Raw genomic sequence first — 17,026 nt, 5'->3', positions numbered from 1 at the left:
CAACAGATCGATGTCAGAGATATAGGCCTATACTTTTGCGCATCTGTTCGATGACCCTTCCTGAAAACTGGAACTACCTGTGCTCTTTTCCAATCATTTCGAACCTTCCGTTCTTCTAGAGACTTGCGGTACACGGCTGTTAGAAGGGGGGCAAGTTCTTTCGCGTACTCTGTGTAGAATCGAATTGGTATCGCGTCAGGTCCAGTGGACTTTCCTCTGATTCGCTCCTAGCATGTAAATTCGGCCATAAATCCTGAACCGTGTAAAATAAGACTCATTTGACGTAATGACTTTCATCCATTGCTTCACAGCCCAGGTTTTATGGCTTCGGCAGCATGTTTTCCTGTTGCGGGCATTTGCATCACTTATGAAGAGTTTTGGAATTCCACCTCGCTCTGCAATTCCCTGCTTATGAACCTCCCCCCCCCCCCCCCTCCCTTCGCGTTGTTTTGGTGCTGACAGGGTTCACGAGGGGACATTGAGTTCTGTAGTGACTGCTGTAGCTGTCTTCACCTTATTTTTCGTCATTATATTCAGCGGGCGTCTGTCACACACACTTTAGTCCGCGTTGTGACTTAGAGATGGTGTCTCTTTCGCTTTCGCTGTATGCGATATAAATCTTCGAATCAGTGTCTCTTGAAACACCAAATACTGCCATTACCGCGATTACCGAACCATCCACCATTTGCTCACGTTCAGAATTGATACATTTTGAAGCAGTATCGACAATTCAAGAATAAAGATTACCTCTGTAACAGCAGAAACTCCGGACACTAGGTGTTGCAGTTTAAATTTGGGAATTTGTCGTGAGGTCTTATGGGACCAAACTGCTGACATCGATCCCTAAGGTTACACACTACTTAATCTAACTTAAACGCTTACGCTGAGGACAAGACACACACCCATGCTTGAGGGAGGACTCGAACCTCCGACGTGGGGAGCCGCGCGGTCCGTGACAAGGTGCCCCTGACCGCTCGGCTACCCCGCGAGGCTGTTGCAGTTGAAACAGTGGAAAGTGTACAAGAGGTGTTTATTCGCAGTCAAAAAACCTACTGTATCTGCATATCGCGAACTGGGCATTCCGCAACCAACTCTGGCCGCATATGGCAAAGCGACTGCACCGCATTTTGAACTTCTACAGGGAGCAATAGAAGATGACGTCCCCCCACCCCAATACGCGTTCAGTGGTGAGGCGAAATTCCACATAAACGATCAAGTGAGTCGTCGCAACGTCCGCTTATGGGATGAGGCAGATCACAGTATTACAATGAAAACTGAATGAGATTTTCGAAAGATAAATGTCTTCTATGCTGTTTCACGTAGCACAGTGTGGTGGCCTACTTTCTTCCTGGGGAAAACTGTGACAGGTATATCTACAAATGTATGGCTTCCTAAACTGACAGCGGATATCCCAAACGCATTATTACAATAAGACGGAACTCTCATTGCTGTAGACGAGCGCGTCGCCATTTGTACAAGGAACTTCCAAAGTGGTGCTGAGGGTGAATTGGCAGTCATCAGGAGGCCTCCAAGGCGTCCTGATCTTACAATTTGTCATTTTTCTTCTTTGGCTGTATGTGAGACAGTGTTTACGTACCACCATTGCCGACAACATTGACTGAATTCCATAATCCCATCATTACTGTGCTGGTGAATATTTGATAGGGACATTTCGAACGTGTATGGGTCGAACTTTACTTCCGCAGAGATGTTGGTCGTGTAATACAAGGGGAGCACGTTGTCTTGCACATCATTAGCAATGATGTGCAAGACATCTAAAAATTTAGTTTTTCAAACAACGCGGCATTCATTATTTTTATGTAACACTTTGTAAAATACATTCGTCCAAACACTATGAACCACTATTTTGTAATCAGCCTGTATTTATCATAATGAAATTGTCATTTCATAATTAACAATGATGTAAACGAATAGTGTATGTGTAAAATCGAGGACTGATTTAAGAGAGAGCCTGAAGGCCCGAATATAGACCGAGGTGACAAAAGTCCTGGGATAGCGATATCAACATGCAGATGGTTGTAGTCTCGCATACACAAGGTATAAAAGGGCAGTGCATTGGTGGAGCCGTCATTTGTACTCGGGTCATATGAAAAGGTTTACGACCAATAAAAAGGTGTTAGCATGTGGACGTAATGTGCTGTTCCAGTCTCTTCTGTACCTAAGGTCCACCACCGTTCCCTTTAATCACTACGTAATTCGGTGCTCTCCGATACACGCGATCGAACAGCGGAGGAGTGGTACTCAAGCGTCAACTTTAGGTTACAATGTCTCCGGATGTAATTAACATTTTGCAATGCAACAAACAGCACTGATTACGTATTTGTCTATATGTTCAGATGTGCTAACAAAACTAACGGGGTTCCATTTAAAAAAACGTAGGTTTGTGTTAAAAAACATACTTCCGTGCATTTTTTTATGGTTTGTATTAACCACTTACACTAGCCCCTCTCCTCACGTTCGGTCTGTGGAATCGATTCGTCAGTATTTTATGTGGTTTACGAAATATATCCAGCGGTAACGTTAGGTGACTCACCCTGTATAGGCAGCATGGCTCAGTATTTCTGCTGGGGACTTCTAACGACTCGTTGAGTCCTCGCCACATCGAGTATCTGTACTACGCTGACCAGGAGGTTCGGCACGATATTAGGAGGTATCCCACGACTTAAGTCACCTCAGTGTAATATCAGATTAAAGAAAAGAATTAAAAGTGCAATGAAATACGTAGTTAGCAGTGTTTTCCTTTAACATGAAGCATTCTGATTTACAAGACATTCAGCCAAACGCATCATTTTGTAGGCGATACTTACTTTTCGCCTTTAAGAAAGAAAGGATTCCTCGCGAACAACGGGTCGAGGTTCTCGTCGACGTGGAAGCTGTTGTCATGGAACGACGTGAAGTCCCTGACGAGCATCGTCCTCGCCAGATCGGCGTCCCTCACAAGGAGCAGCGGTTCCCGGAAGCGGTAGAAGCCGCAGAACGGCTGGCCTTCCATCTGGCTGTAGCAAACAAAAGGCTTCTCACTTCGTTTAACTAGTGTCCTACTTGCTATACGGTCGCTTAGCTCTGTATCAAGACATTAAATGCAGATGGGCACAGGAGCACCCAAAAAGAGGTGCTGCCTCTAGATAATAAGAAGAAAGGGAGGAAGAGAGCTAGGGTATCGCCGTGCTCTTTCAAGGGATTTACCTTAATCCTTCCACTACCATTGACTCGTGTGTGTCCCATGTTGGGTTTTGAAAGAACCGGTGTGAATTTTTCGCATGTTAGTTCTATGCATCAGTCTTCCACTGGAAAATGGCAGCCTGGTAATGGTTTGCAGAGTGCTTATACGAGGTGCATTCAAGTTCTAAGGACTCCGATTTTTTTTCTCCCGACTGGAAAGAGATAGAAACATGCGCATTGTTTTAAAATGAGGCCGCGTTCATTGTCAATACGTCTCAGAGATGACAGCACCGTACGGCAGATGGAATTTTACCGCCAGCGGCGAGAATGAGAACTGTTTTAAATACTTAAAATTGCGACGTTTTCCTTACTTGAACAGTGTGCAATCATTCGTTTTCTAAATTTGCGTGGTGTGAAACCAATTGAAATTCATCGACAGTTGAAGGAGACATGTGGTGATGGAGTTATGGATGTGTCGAAAGTGCGTTCGTGGGTGCGACAGTTTACTGAAGGCAGAACATCGTGTGACAACAAATCGAAACAATCTCGGGCTCGCACAAGCCGGTCTGACGACATGATCGAGAAAGTGGAGAGGATTGTTTTGGGGGATCGCCGAATGACTGTTGAACAGATCGCCTCCAGAGTTGGCATTTCTGTGGGTTCTGTACATACAATCCTGCATGACGAGCTGAAAATGCGAAAAGTGTCATCCAGGTGGGTGCCACGAATGCTGACGGACGACCACATGGCTGCCCGTGTGGCATGTTGCCAAGTAATGTTGACGCGCAACGACATATGAATGGGACTTTCTTTTAGTCGGTTGTGACAATGGATGAGACGTGGATGCCATTTTTCAATCCAGAAACAAAGGGCCAGACAGCTCAATGGAAGCACACAGATTCACCGCCACCAAAAATATTTCGGGTAACCGCCAGTGCTGAAAAAATGATGGTGTCCATGTTCTGGGACAGCGAGGGCGTAATCCTTACCCATTACGTTCCAAAGGGCACTACGGTAACAGGTGCATCCTAGGAAAATGTTTTGAAGAACAAATTCCTTCCTGCACTGCAACAAAAACGTCCGGGAAGAGCTGCGCGTGTGCTGTTTCACCAAGACAACGCACCCGCACATCGAGCTAACGTTACACAACAGTTTCTTCGTGATAACAACTTTGAAGTGATTCCTCATGCTCCCTACTCACCTGACCTGGCTCCTAGTGACTTTTGGCTTTTTCCAACAATGAAAGACACTCTCCGTGGCCGCACATTCACCAGCCGTGCTGCTATTGCCTCAGCGATTTTCCAGTGGTCAAAATAGACTCCTAAAGAAGCCTTCGCCGCTGCCATGGAATCATGGCGCCAGCGTTGTGAAAAATGCGTACGTCTGCAGGGCGATTACGTCGAGAAGTAACGCCAGTTTCATCGATTTCGGGTGAGTAGTTAATTAGAAAAAAAATCGGAGGCCTTAGAACTTGAATGCACCTTGTAATTACAGCTTTCACATATAGGTTGTTCTGTCACTGCTCGCTAGATTTCTCGCCATAAAAGATGGCACTCATTGACTCTATTATCCGACTTACAGAGTAAATGATGGCATTGGAAGTAAAGGTGCAACTGTCAAAAGAAAGAGAGCTGCTGGGTGCTCAAGTGGTGTTTACAAAGCTATGGTGACTACTGGGGACCATCTGCAAACTGAAGGTGAAACAAGAACGCTTGTAGGATGTGCTAAGAGGAAGAAGGAACCAGGACAAAGATTATGTGACATATCCCAAATTGTTTTGTGGAAAACAGTTCTACACTGTACTACAACCACAAGGATTGATGTGACTGTCACATGGGCCACTCGAACTGGCATGTAATGATTAAGCGCTTGTTATTTCGAATAATCTATCGAAATGTAAAATACTTGTTATCATCAATTTGATAGAGCACAACATGTTTCGAAACGCTGTAATTATTTCCCATTGCGATACATAAGTTTGATATTTGGCTCAAAGGTGCCTACAACCTTCCTTTGTGATGTTACAAAAGAGTGGAGCCCTGCGACATCAAGCGCAGGCTCGGCGGTGCTTCAAACTGCGAGATATCGACACACGCGGAAAAGAGACCAGTGTCAAAAAGCTCACGTCAGGTGTGAGAAGAATGGAAAAGAAAATTAAGAATGCGCTAGGTGACGATCAGTTTCGCTTTAGGAAAAGTAAAGGGACGAGAGAGGCAATTCTGACGTTACGGCTAATAATGGAAGCAAGGCTACAGAAAGATCAAGACACTTTCATAGGATTTGTCGACCTGGAAAAAGCGTTCGACAATATAAAATGGTGCAAGCTGTTCGAGATTCTGAAAAAAGTAGGGGTAAGCTATAGGGAGAGACGGGTCATATACAATATGTAAAACAACCAAGAGGGGATAATAAGAGTGGACGATCAGGAACGAAGTGCTCGTATTAAGAAGGGTGTAAGACAAGGCTGTAGCCTTTCGCCCGTACTCTTCAATCTGTACATCGAGGAAGCAACGATGGAAATAAAAGAAAGGTTCAGGAGTGGAATTAAAATACAAGGTGAAAGGATATCAATGATACGATTCGCTGATGACATTGCTATCCCGAGTGAAAGTGAAGAAGAATTAAATGATATGCTGAACGGAATGAACAGTCTAATGAGTACACAGTATGGTTTGAGAGTAAATCGGAGAGAGACGAAGGTAATGAGAAGTAGTAGAAATGAGAACAGCGAGAAACTTAACATCAGGATTGATGGTCACGAAGACAATGAAGTTAAGGAATTCTGCTACCTAGGCAGTAAAATAACCAATGACGGACGGAGCAAGGAGGACATCAAAAGCAGACTCGCTATGGCAAAAAAGGCATTTCTGGCCAAGAGAAGTCTACTAATATCAAATACCGGCCTTAATTTGAGGAAGACATTTCTGAGGATGTACGTCTGGAGTACAGCATTGTATGGTAGTGAAACATGGACTGTGGGAAAACAGGAACAGAAGAGAATCGAAGCATTTGAGATGTGGTGCTATAGACGAATGTTGAAAATTAGGTGGACTGATAAGGTAAGAAATGAGGAGGTTCTACGCAGAATCGGAGAGGAAAGGAATATGTGGAAAACACTGATAAGGAGATGGGACAGGATGATAGGACATCTGTTAAGAGATGAGGGAATGACTTCCATGGTACTAGAGGGAGCTGTAGAGGGCAAAAACTGTAGAGGAAGACAGAGATTGGAATACGTCAAGCAAATAATTGAGGACGTAGGTTGCAGGTGCTACTCTGAGATGAAGAGGTTAGCACAGGAAAGGAATTCGTGGCGGGCCGCATCAAACCAGTCAGTATTCTGATGACCAAAAAAAAAAAAAGGTGTGAGACGGGTTAAGTACGTCACACTGGCGATAAATTTTACCACAATTCTGCCAAACGCCACCGCGAACGCGTCAAGCGATGGTAAGGTCGTCGCTACCCCTCTTACCCACATTTTACCCCTTCTTATGACGCGTCCGCGAAGGAGGTTAGCACCACGACGTCCCCCATTAGTATCAAGTGTTTTCTTATGTGTGACAGAGGAAAATATTTCAGACGTACCACTACTCAGAACCGACACGAAAATGTATCAGGAGCAGCACAAAGGACATCAATGACAGGTTGATCTGCACACATTTTTCAGTTGAAAGCGACAGTTCTTAGTGCGATGAGTACCAGGACAACATTCTTGATAATCCTTGACGTTGCTGACACTCCACGGTCTCTCCAGCCCTTCTCTAGGGACATCGTGAGCTATCAACCCCACTGAATGTAATCAAACGCATTTGGAGTGCAATGCGGCCGTAATTTTTACGCTGGTACACAGAGTGGGAACCAACCACAAGGGGCTGTTCAAAGCAATTCGTTGAAATTTAAAGGTGGCGTGATCATAGAGGGCTGCGACATTGACACATGCATGAATGAATTGCGAAAGGGTCCTTCTAGGACCCTCCCAGTTTGTCAGTACTGTTAGTGCGGTGGTTGTTGAGCACATTAAAAAGTCAGTATAATTTCGACAACTTAATAAACCACGGAATAATGTAGATAGAGAGGTAAAAATTGGCACACATGCTTGGAATGACATGGGGTTTCATTAGAACCGAAAAAAACGGAGTTCACAAAATGTCCGACAGATGGCGCTGGACAGCAAAACGTTAGTGACTGCGCGTGACAATCGTGTATAAAAGGAGCTGTAATGAGAGAAAGAATCAGATATCGCATCCGTCTCCCCTCCCCCACGCGGATTCTCTACGATCTCATCCCCTTCCCCCACCTTCTCCTTTTCCTTGAAAGGATACGGATCCTGTACACCTCCCGTAAACTCGATCCTCCTCACCCGCTCGTCTCCCCGATCCTCTCCCACCCCCGCCCGCTGCCGCGCCTGTATTCCCACGTCCCACCCGGTCTCCATCTCCCCACCCTCCTTACCCTCTCCCGAGGTGGCTTCCGCCAGCTCCCCCTCCCTGATGATGTCCTCCTCCCTTCCATTTACCATTTACCCCTCCTATCAACTTTGATCCTCCCCCCACTTCCTGTTTCCTTTCCTTTAGGCACCCTCCCTCCCTTCTCTTTCCTTTTTCCCCTGTCCCCCTTCCTCCGCCCCTCTTCCCCCGGGCTTCCCCTCCCCCTTCCTCCCTCCCCCACTCTCCCCTGCCCATGGCATCTCTGCTCTCCCCTCTCCCACTTCCACTCCCCTTCCTCCTCCTCCTCTCTTGGCAGGTCCCCGGACTCGCACACGCTCAGTGAACATTCGCGCGCCGGAGATCATCGCCATCGGTGTCTCGTGTGTGTGCTTCGTTTTGTGTTTCGCGTTCTTTCGCAGTTACAACTCCATTGTTCACATGTGCCGTCGTCGTCCTCCGTGTTCTGTGAGCCGTGCCAACAAGTGTTAGTGTTTTTATCGTCCAGCGTGAACGGCTTCATGTTTATTGGTTTTTGTCTCTACTTTTTTTTTTGCCCGCCATTTTCATTGTATTGTCTATGTCGCCTCTTTGTCATATGATTGTACCCCTTAAGGCTGAAGAGCGGCGTACTATGCTGCTGACAGCCCGCCTCTGTGAGGTGCAAAAATTACAATAAAAAAAAAAGAGAGAGAGAATCAGATGCGCCAGCAGTCGCAGCATGTTGACGTTACCTGAAAAGGCGCTTTTAGTGAAGCTGTATTATCAGAATGGGGAATGTGCTAGTTCAGCATTACGATCCCACGGCCATAGGAAGGGGATTCGAACGGGTAAAGGTCCATTGACAAATGCAGCTGTGGCGAGAATGATTTCGAAGTTCGAAGCCACGGGTTGTTTAGACGATAGGCCCCGTAGTGGCCGACCGAGCACAAGGCGTAATGCTGCTGAGACAGTTCAGGAAGAAATGGAGACTGTAGCGGGGCCGTCTATGCACAGGGAAGTCAGCGCTCGTGCAGTCGCACATCGCACCGGCATTTCATACACTACTGTTTAGTTGGCACTGAGGCGTACCCTCCGATGCTATCCGCACAAAATCTATCGGCATCATGAACTGTTAACTGGCGATTTAATGAAGCGGAGGGCATTTGCGGTGTGGGCGTTTCAAAAGATGGCGGAAGATGGCGATTGGTTGAGTAACGTGTTGTGGACCGACGAAGTTCATTTCACGCTCCGAGGGTCTGTCAACGCCCACAACTACAGAATTTGGGCTACCGAAAATCCTAGAACTAACTCCATTGCACGACGAGAAAGTCACGGTATGGGTTGGATTTACCACATCTACCGTTATCGGGCCTTTTTTCTTCGAGGAAATGATTCTGGTTTGTAACTGCTACCGTGACGGTTGAGAGGTACGCCGATATGTTACAGAATCCCATCATCCCCAGCCTGGCTGATAAACACCTGCTGGAATGTACAATGTTTACGCAGGATGGCGCTCCACCCCATATTGCTAGACGCGTGAAAGATCTCTTGCGCGCGTCGTTTGGTGATGATCGTGTGCTCAGCCGCCACTTTCGTCATGCTTGGCCTCCCAGGTCCGTGCGATTATTGGCTTTGGGGTTACCTGAAGTCGCAAGTGTATCGTGATCAACCAGCATCTCTAGGGATGCTGAAAGACAACATCCGACGCCAATGCCTCACCATAACTCCGGACATGCTTTACAGCGCTGTTCACAACATTATTCCTCGACTACAGCTATTGTTGAGGAATGATGGTGGACATATTGAGCATTTCCTGTAAAGAACATAATCTTTGCTTTGTCTTACTTTGTTGTGCTAATTATTGCTATTCTGATCAGATGAAGCGCCATCTGTCGGACATTTTTTGAACTTTTGTATTTTTTTTTCTAATAAAATCACATGTCATGCCAAGCATGTGTGTCAATTTGTACCTCTCTATCTACATTATTCCGTGATTTATCCAGTTTTCAAATTTATACTGACTTTTTGATCACGCGGTACTTACACAGGAAAAAACACGTGAGTCATCCTTTACACCTGTTAGTAAGTATGCCGAACTGAGGTTTCCCGGTGGTTGCCTATCTACAGGCGCCAAGTCTCTCGCTGCAGGCTATCTCTGTAGAGGTGCATTTTTAAATTGCTCAACAACCGTGGCCAGGGTGTTGCTGAACTGGGGGGAAAGGGGTAGTTGTTTAGAGGGAACCTTGGCCGTTTTCTTCATGTATGCTTATCATATTGTGAATAGTTGTTTATGATCGTAAAATGTGTGGGAATCAACGCCTCAATAGAACGGCTGGTGTCATTGACACCCTTTATGATACCCCCTGGCGTCTGAGGCGTCAAAATAAGGGGTAAAATGTGGGTAAGAGGGTGTGCGACGATCGTCCCATCGTATGACATGTACGCAGTGGAGATGGCCAGAAGTGTAGTGAAATTTGGTGCCATTGCAACATCATTAACCCACCTTACACCTCACATGAATTTTCACATACACATTATATGAAATTGCACGATGATCATTACCACTGGGACAATTAGGTCCCACATCAATACAAGTTGGTCACATACAGGGTTATACATAAGTGCCTCCAGGATTTCATAAAACGATTGTGCAAGAACTACAAAACCTACAAGACAGACAGAAAAATGACATATATAATTGTATAGATCATCTCTCCAAGTTTCGATTTGTAGTACGAGCCATGGCGTAGTTGCACTAAGGGGTAGGTTTATGGGATCATGTAGATAAATCATCCGCTCTCTAATGTCGCATCGAATTGGTCCACGTCCGCAATTAGGCAACCCAATAGACGGATTTGCAAAGCGGGCTGCTGCCTCGTCTTCCCAGACATTTCCTGTCAACGAGTTTCACGCGTGCATTGACGTTCGATGCGTCCATATTGAACAACTTGGAGAGATGCTCCATCCACTGATATTTGCATGTTTTCTGTGTGTCTTGGAGCTTTTGCGTAATGGGTTTCTGAAAGCACTTAAGTTACCAATGGGAAGCACCTCCTTCCGATTTCCAACCTTTTCCAGAGTTCTCATCAGATCAAAAAAGACATTGTCTTTCTCAGTAGTTACGGTATCGTCCGTAATGGCATATTCAGTTATCATCACGAAACAAAGATATCTCAAGTCGATATCCATTTGCAAAAGTCTGTAATTGATTTGGTTCCAAGATTTTATAGATTTTTATATTTCTTTTTAACTTCTAGGGACAAGTTTCCTGAGGATCGTTCTTCTTTTGGAAAATCTGTCACTATGACAGATATTACGTCCATATCTTACAGTTCTAATTCTTTAAATACTCCTCCTTTAGTTGAAATACCTGATGAGAATTTTTTTCATTTTATGGCTTTTTTATGGGTGATGGGCTGTAAACCTATCATGTCTAACCCCAACGTCAAGGAGCAGGTGTTTCCGTCGCGGTGTGTGACGGTTCGACTATCTCGGCTGTACGTGTGCCTTTTCTTTTTTGTCCCTCCTGCAAAATAATAAGGCTAGGGCGATGTTAAAAAAATAGTGGCTGAGCTGTAGAATTCAAGCTTTAGTGACCGACAGTCCTACTCCAGACGAAAGGACTGTGTGCACAATGTGGTGGTCTGAGGTTACTGTGTTTGCTTGCGTGCAGAACGTGAGTTTGTTTTATCGAAGCGAGAGCTGTGTTAACTTTCTCTGGTATTATTACTTTGTGAACGTAACCAGAACTGAATGTGCTGTCGTACAGAGAGTTGGAATTGCTAATTTTGCGTAGGTAGTGTTATAGTTGGTTGGTACTAGTATTGCTAATTGTGAATAACTGCTGAAGGGAGTTGTTAGTAGATCTAGTATTTAGTTTAAGTGTAAATGTATGAAAGCCCAGTTCAGTCTGAGGGCTGCTTTTAATATTTACTGACTGCAAGCTATTTCAGTTTTTGGTTTTGTATTATTGGCCAAGAAACCGAATATTGTTGTAGCCTCCAGTTTCGCTGTTAATGGGTTGGTGTTAATTATTATTATGCTGAAGAAACTACACTGGAGCACCAGAGAGACTGGTTTAGGCATGCGTATTCAAGTACAGAGATATGTAAACAGGCAGCATACGGCGCTGAGTTCGGCAACGCCTATATACTCGTAAGACATGAAGTATATGGCACAGTTGTTAGATCGGTTACTGCTGCTACAGTGGCAGGTTATCAAGATTTAAGTGAGTTTGAACTTGATGTTATAGTCGGCGCACGAGCGATGGGACACAACATTCCGAGGTAGCGATGAAGTAGGGATTTATTCCGTACGACCATTTCACGAGTGTACCTAAGAAACATCAAATCTCCGACATAGCTGCACGCAGAAAAAAATTCTGCAACAACGGGACCAACGACGACTGAAGAGAATCGTTCAACGTGACTGAAGTGTAACCCTTCCTCAAATTGCTGCAGATTTCAATGTTGGGCCGTCAACAAGTGTCAGCGTGCGAACCATTCAACAAAACATCATCGATATGGGCTTTCGGAGCCGAACGCCCACTCGTGTACACTTGATGATTGCACGACACAAAGCTTTACGCCTCGTCTGGGCTCGCAAATACCGACATTGGGCTGTTAATGCTTGGAAACATGTTGCCTGGTCGGACGAGTCTTGCATGGATGGACGTGTACGGGTATGGAGACACTTCATGAATCCATGGACCCTGAAAGTCAACAGGGGACTGTTCAAGCTGGTGCAGGCTCTGTAATGGTGTGAGGCATGTGCAGTTGGAATGATATGGGACCCCTGATACCTCTAGATACGACTCTGACAGGTGACACGTATGCAAGTATCCTGTATGATGACCTGCATCCATTCAAGTCCATTGTGCATTCCGACGAACTTGGGCAATTCCAGCAGGACAATGCAACATCTCACACGTCCAGAATTGTTACTGAGTGACTGCAGGAACACTCTTCTGAGTTTAAGCACTTCCGCTGGCCACCAAACTCTCCAGACATGAACATTATTGAACATTATTGAGCATACCTGCCTTACAATGTGCTGTTCAGAGGAGATCTCCACTCCTCGTACTCTTACATATTTATGGACTGCCCTTTAGGATTCATGGTGCTAATTCCCTCCAGCACTACTTCAGACATTAGTCGAGTCCATGCCATGTCGTGTTGCGGCACTTCTGCGTGCTAAAGGTGGTTCTTACACGATATTTGGCAGGTGTACTAGTTTATTTGGCTGATCAGTATTTCACTTATCGTGTTGTTCTAATGCCCATGCCTCACCAACTAAGTTTAGTTTGTCAGACTGCTAGTTTGATAATCCTCAAGGAGGATAGTTTTGGTTTCACAAAAATTGTGAGTCTTCCAACTGCCACAACATCTATGTCTGGAGTGATCACCAGCAATATCTCAACTGTTGGCTCAGATACACAAGATAAACTAAAAAGTATTGATTTGCGGCCAGTCATTTGAATAGCGCACGTTACAAGTGCTCATCCGATAAATCCTGCCACAATTCTTGGAGAATGGTAATTTATCCACGACAGGCACTAACCCACTTCGTAAATAATTACCTATCTCTGGAGATATGGGTATCAAATGCTGAGTTCGACCAAATGATCTCCTTCCTACGGATTTTCTCCTATGTCTTTACACGAAGGCAATGGCGTATGACACCAAGATACCAGCTGCAAAGTGAGATATAGGGTTCAAACTTACTGCCTCATCCTACAACAGCCAACATGTATATCTGAGCAACTTCGACAATATTTTGTGCACCGTTGTCACGCAAGCACTGATACTGGCGTGGATCGGAGTTAAAGTTGTGCAAGTTCTATATGGAAAACAAAATGTTATGTATCAGGTCTTTATCTCAAAACACTTAGCTTAGGATCCTTTGTCGCCTGGGCAATTTTGACCCAGAAGGTGTTGGACACACCATAAACGTGAAATTTAAATTGCAGGATATTAGTCCTTTCTTGAACTTACCAGTAGATGTCTCTGATGACCTCCGTGATGTGTTTCTTCCCGATCATTGCATGTTTGATGTTCCCAAATGGCACAGATGGTTCTGGGCAGGGAACCCCCACTCTCTGCCAGTAGCCGTGGTTCCACGACAGGTACTTCCACAGCAGCCACGTTGCCAGAACCACCAGGGCGCCTGTAGTGCACCAGTCGAGGGACATGGCGGTCGCTGTCTGCCACAAAACTGCTGAGGAACAGAACAAGAGAAGTACAATATTGAAATTGCAAAGTACTGTCCATTGATGTTATCAGTCATTTTATTTTGGTAATGTTCAAATACTTTGACTAGGTATATTGATAATTTTTACTTATGGACCGTCTTACAGCAACTGAATAAAACACAATTTTCGTGCCATACGCGTTTCGCCTTTATTTTCTGCAAGGCATCATCAGTGGCAGGTTGCGTGGACAATTTCTTACATATTACGCTCCTGTTGCATTTTTGGTGTTGTTCTTCTTCTTATGATCGCCAATTTGCGGTTTTTTCGGCATTCCACAGCACTATGCACTGAACGCTTGTTTTAATGCCATGTTTTGGTTTTTGTTGTCGACCGTCAAATGTTTTTGCCAAAGATCGAATGTTATTGCCAAACTTATGAGTGTAACTATTGAAGTATCTGTGGTCTGTTCGTGCATGCATTTGCCTGTGCGTTTGTGTATGTGTGTGTGTTTTGGTATGATATATATTTTTTGTGCTGTGTGTGTGTGTCTGTATTTTGGTGTGGTACGATTTTTTTTATTGTGTATGTGTGTGTGTGTGTTTGTGTGTGTGTGTGTCCAGATGGTGTGGGGAAGAGTTTTTTTGTTTTATGTTATCATTTCCTTTAAAAAGTGTAGTAGGTATAAGATGTTTGTCATGGTTGCTTATTCTCATTATTTTCATTTCTTGTTCCATGTTTGTAGGATGATGGTTGTAGTGTTTTAAATGCTCTGCACATGTGGAGTGATTTGTTTCATACTTCCAACATCTGATATGTTCTTTGTATCTTGTTTCAAAATTCCTGCATGTCATGCCTATGTATACTGCATAACAACTTTGTCATTCAAGTTCATATATTCCTGACTGTTGGAATTTGTCCCTCTTGGTAGCTGGCTGGCTTAGGTGTGATTGAAGGGTTTGCCCAGGCCTGTGTGTTAGTTTATGTGTGTAGGTCATGGTGTACCATCTGGTTCTTTTCTGTGTGGTGTTGTCATTGTGTGTGTTTGTTGAGTGTGTTTGTAAGTTTTCAGCTTGTGAGTTCTTTTGTATTCTGGAAATGTTGTGTTTGTTTTTTATTTGTGTTTTTATTTTTTGACTGAGCCTGTGTACCACATGTGTGTCATACCCGTTGTTCCTAGCTATTTGTATGATTGTACTCATTTCTTGTTCATAGTTTCTCTTGCTGAGTGGGATTCTGGTTAATCTATGTAACATGTGTCTTAGTGCTGCAAGTTTCTGGTTGTGGGGGTGGTTGGATGTGGAATGTATTATTGTGTCTGTGGCTGTTGGTTTTCTAAAGATGTTAAATGTGTGGTGTCACCGCCAGACACCAGACTTGCTAGGTGGTAGCTTTTAAATCGGCCGCGGTCCGCTAGTATACGACGGACCCGCATGTCGCCACTGTCAGTGATGGCAGACCGAGCGCCTCCACACGGCAGGTCTAGAGACAGATCCTAGCACTCGTCCCAGTTGTACAGCCGACTTAGCCAGAGATGGATCACTGACAACTACGCCCTCATTTGCCGAGACGATAGTTAGCATAGCCTTCAGCTACGTCATTTGCTACGACCTAGCAAGGCGCCATAGCATTTGATAATTATTATTGTAAAGCCTGTACAGTAACAAGAGCTATGTTCTACAATTGAGGATTAAAGTTAAGTATTCAAGCAACTACGTACTTTATTTGCTAGACTTATTTCTCTGACCTGTTCCAGACCTCATGCCAGCCTGCGTGAGCTTAATCGCGTGCCTTTCGGCTTCCTCCAAACTCCGTGAATTGGTTCCTGCCAATTCACAACAAAATGTATGTTTGCCATTTTCTTTTTTAATTGTAATGTCAAGAAAATGTATTTGATTTTCTTTTTGTTTTTCAAGTGTGAATTTTATGTTCTGATGAGCTTTGTTTATTTCTGAACGGAGTTCATCTATTTTTTCACTTGGTTCATCTACCAGACAAATAATGTCATCCACGTATCTGTACCAATATATGATTTTGAAACTTTCATTTGTGGTTATCTTTTCAAATATCTGATTTTCTAGGTGACTGATGAAAATGTGTGCTATTGTCCCTGATATTGGGGATCTCATGGGCAGTCCATCAGTTTGTAGATAATATTCTTTCTCAAACTGAAAGTAGTTTTGTTCAGTTGTCAGTCTGAGCATATCTGTTATTTCTTTTATTGCGTCTGTGGTGAGGTTGCTGTGGGACTAGATTGAGAATACATCATAGCATTTCAGTGAGCAGTTATGGGAAAGATTTTTAGGGAACCTTTCCGTCCTAAATAGGACTCAAGAAGCTTTTGTCGTACCCCTAATAGATACTGGCCAACGGCCTTGTCGCAATGGTAACATCGGTTCCCGTCATATTACCGAAGTTAAATGCTCGCGGCCTTGGCTAGCACATGGATCGGTGACTGTCCGAGTTCGCTGAGTGCTGTTGGCAAGCGGGGTGCACTCAGCTCTTGTGGGATCAATTTAGGAGCTACTTGACTGAGATGTGGGGGCTCCGATCACGAAAACTGACAACCACTATGAGAGCGGTGTGCTGACCACATGTCCCTCCATATCCACATCCATTAACGCTAAATAGCTAAGGATGACGTGACTATCGATACGTAACGTTGGGCCTTCTGAGGCATTTTCGGGCGGAGTTGGAGTAATAAATTCCGGCTGTATAATTCATCTGACAAATCGTTCTTAGAGACGGCAATGACAATAATACGAGGGTAATCCCAAAAGTAAAGTCTCCTAAAGTACCTAGACCTGTTTATTTCTACAATGGTTTACATCAGTTTACAGCTCGAACATTTAGCTATTTTTCAACATAATCACCATTTCTGTCGATGCAATTTTGTAGACGCTGTGGCAGTTTTTGTATGCCCATGTCATACCAGCTCGCCGTCATGCTGTCAGAAAGTTATGAACCTCTTCTTTCACCTCGTTGTCGGAGCTGAACCGCTTTTCGGCCAAATGTTCTTTTAACGTAGGGAACAGGTTACAGTCATTGGGCGCCAAGTCAGGACTGTATGGTGGATGGGTGATTATGTTCCACTGAAACTTTTGCAGGAGAGCAACGGTTAGGCGAGCGATGTGTGGGCGAGCGTTGCGATGGAGAATGTGTACGCCCTTGCTCAACATTCCCCTTCCCCGGTTCTGAATTGCCCGTTTCAGTTTTTTGAGTCTCACAGTACCTGTCAGCGTCAATTGTG

General features: G+C 44.5%; 1 protein-coding gene across 3 annotated transcripts in view; it reads right to left on the bottom strand.

Moving 5' to 3' along the window:
* LOC126094468 (probable cytochrome P450 6a20) overlaps positions 1-17,026 on the bottom strand; it is a 136,499-nt gene that overhangs the window by 84,238 nt on the left and 35,235 nt on the right. For 2 of the 3 annotated variants that reach the window (XM_049908857.1, XM_049908856.1), the window contains exons 2-3: positions 13,583-13,805; positions 2,829-3,017 (exon numbers count right to left, since the gene is read on the bottom strand). In XM_049908857.1, coding sequence (XP_049764814.1) covers positions 2,829-3,017; positions 13,583-13,779 — 386 coding nt within the window. In that variant the 5' untranslated portion in view covers positions 13,780-13,805. The remainder of the gene's footprint in view (positions 1-2,828; positions 3,018-13,582; positions 13,806-17,026) is intronic. The other variant, XM_049908858.1, reaches the window with a different exon arrangement.

Source organism: Schistocerca cancellata, chromosome 8 (genome assembly GCF_023864275.1).
Source record: "Schistocerca cancellata isolate TAMUIC-IGC-003103 chromosome 8, iqSchCanc2.1, whole genome shotgun sequence".
NCBI lineage: Eukaryota > Metazoa > Arthropoda > Insecta > Orthoptera > Acrididae > Schistocerca > Schistocerca cancellata.
Note: the sequence above shows the minus strand (reverse complement) of the source record. Positions and strands in the feature narration are given on the sequence as shown.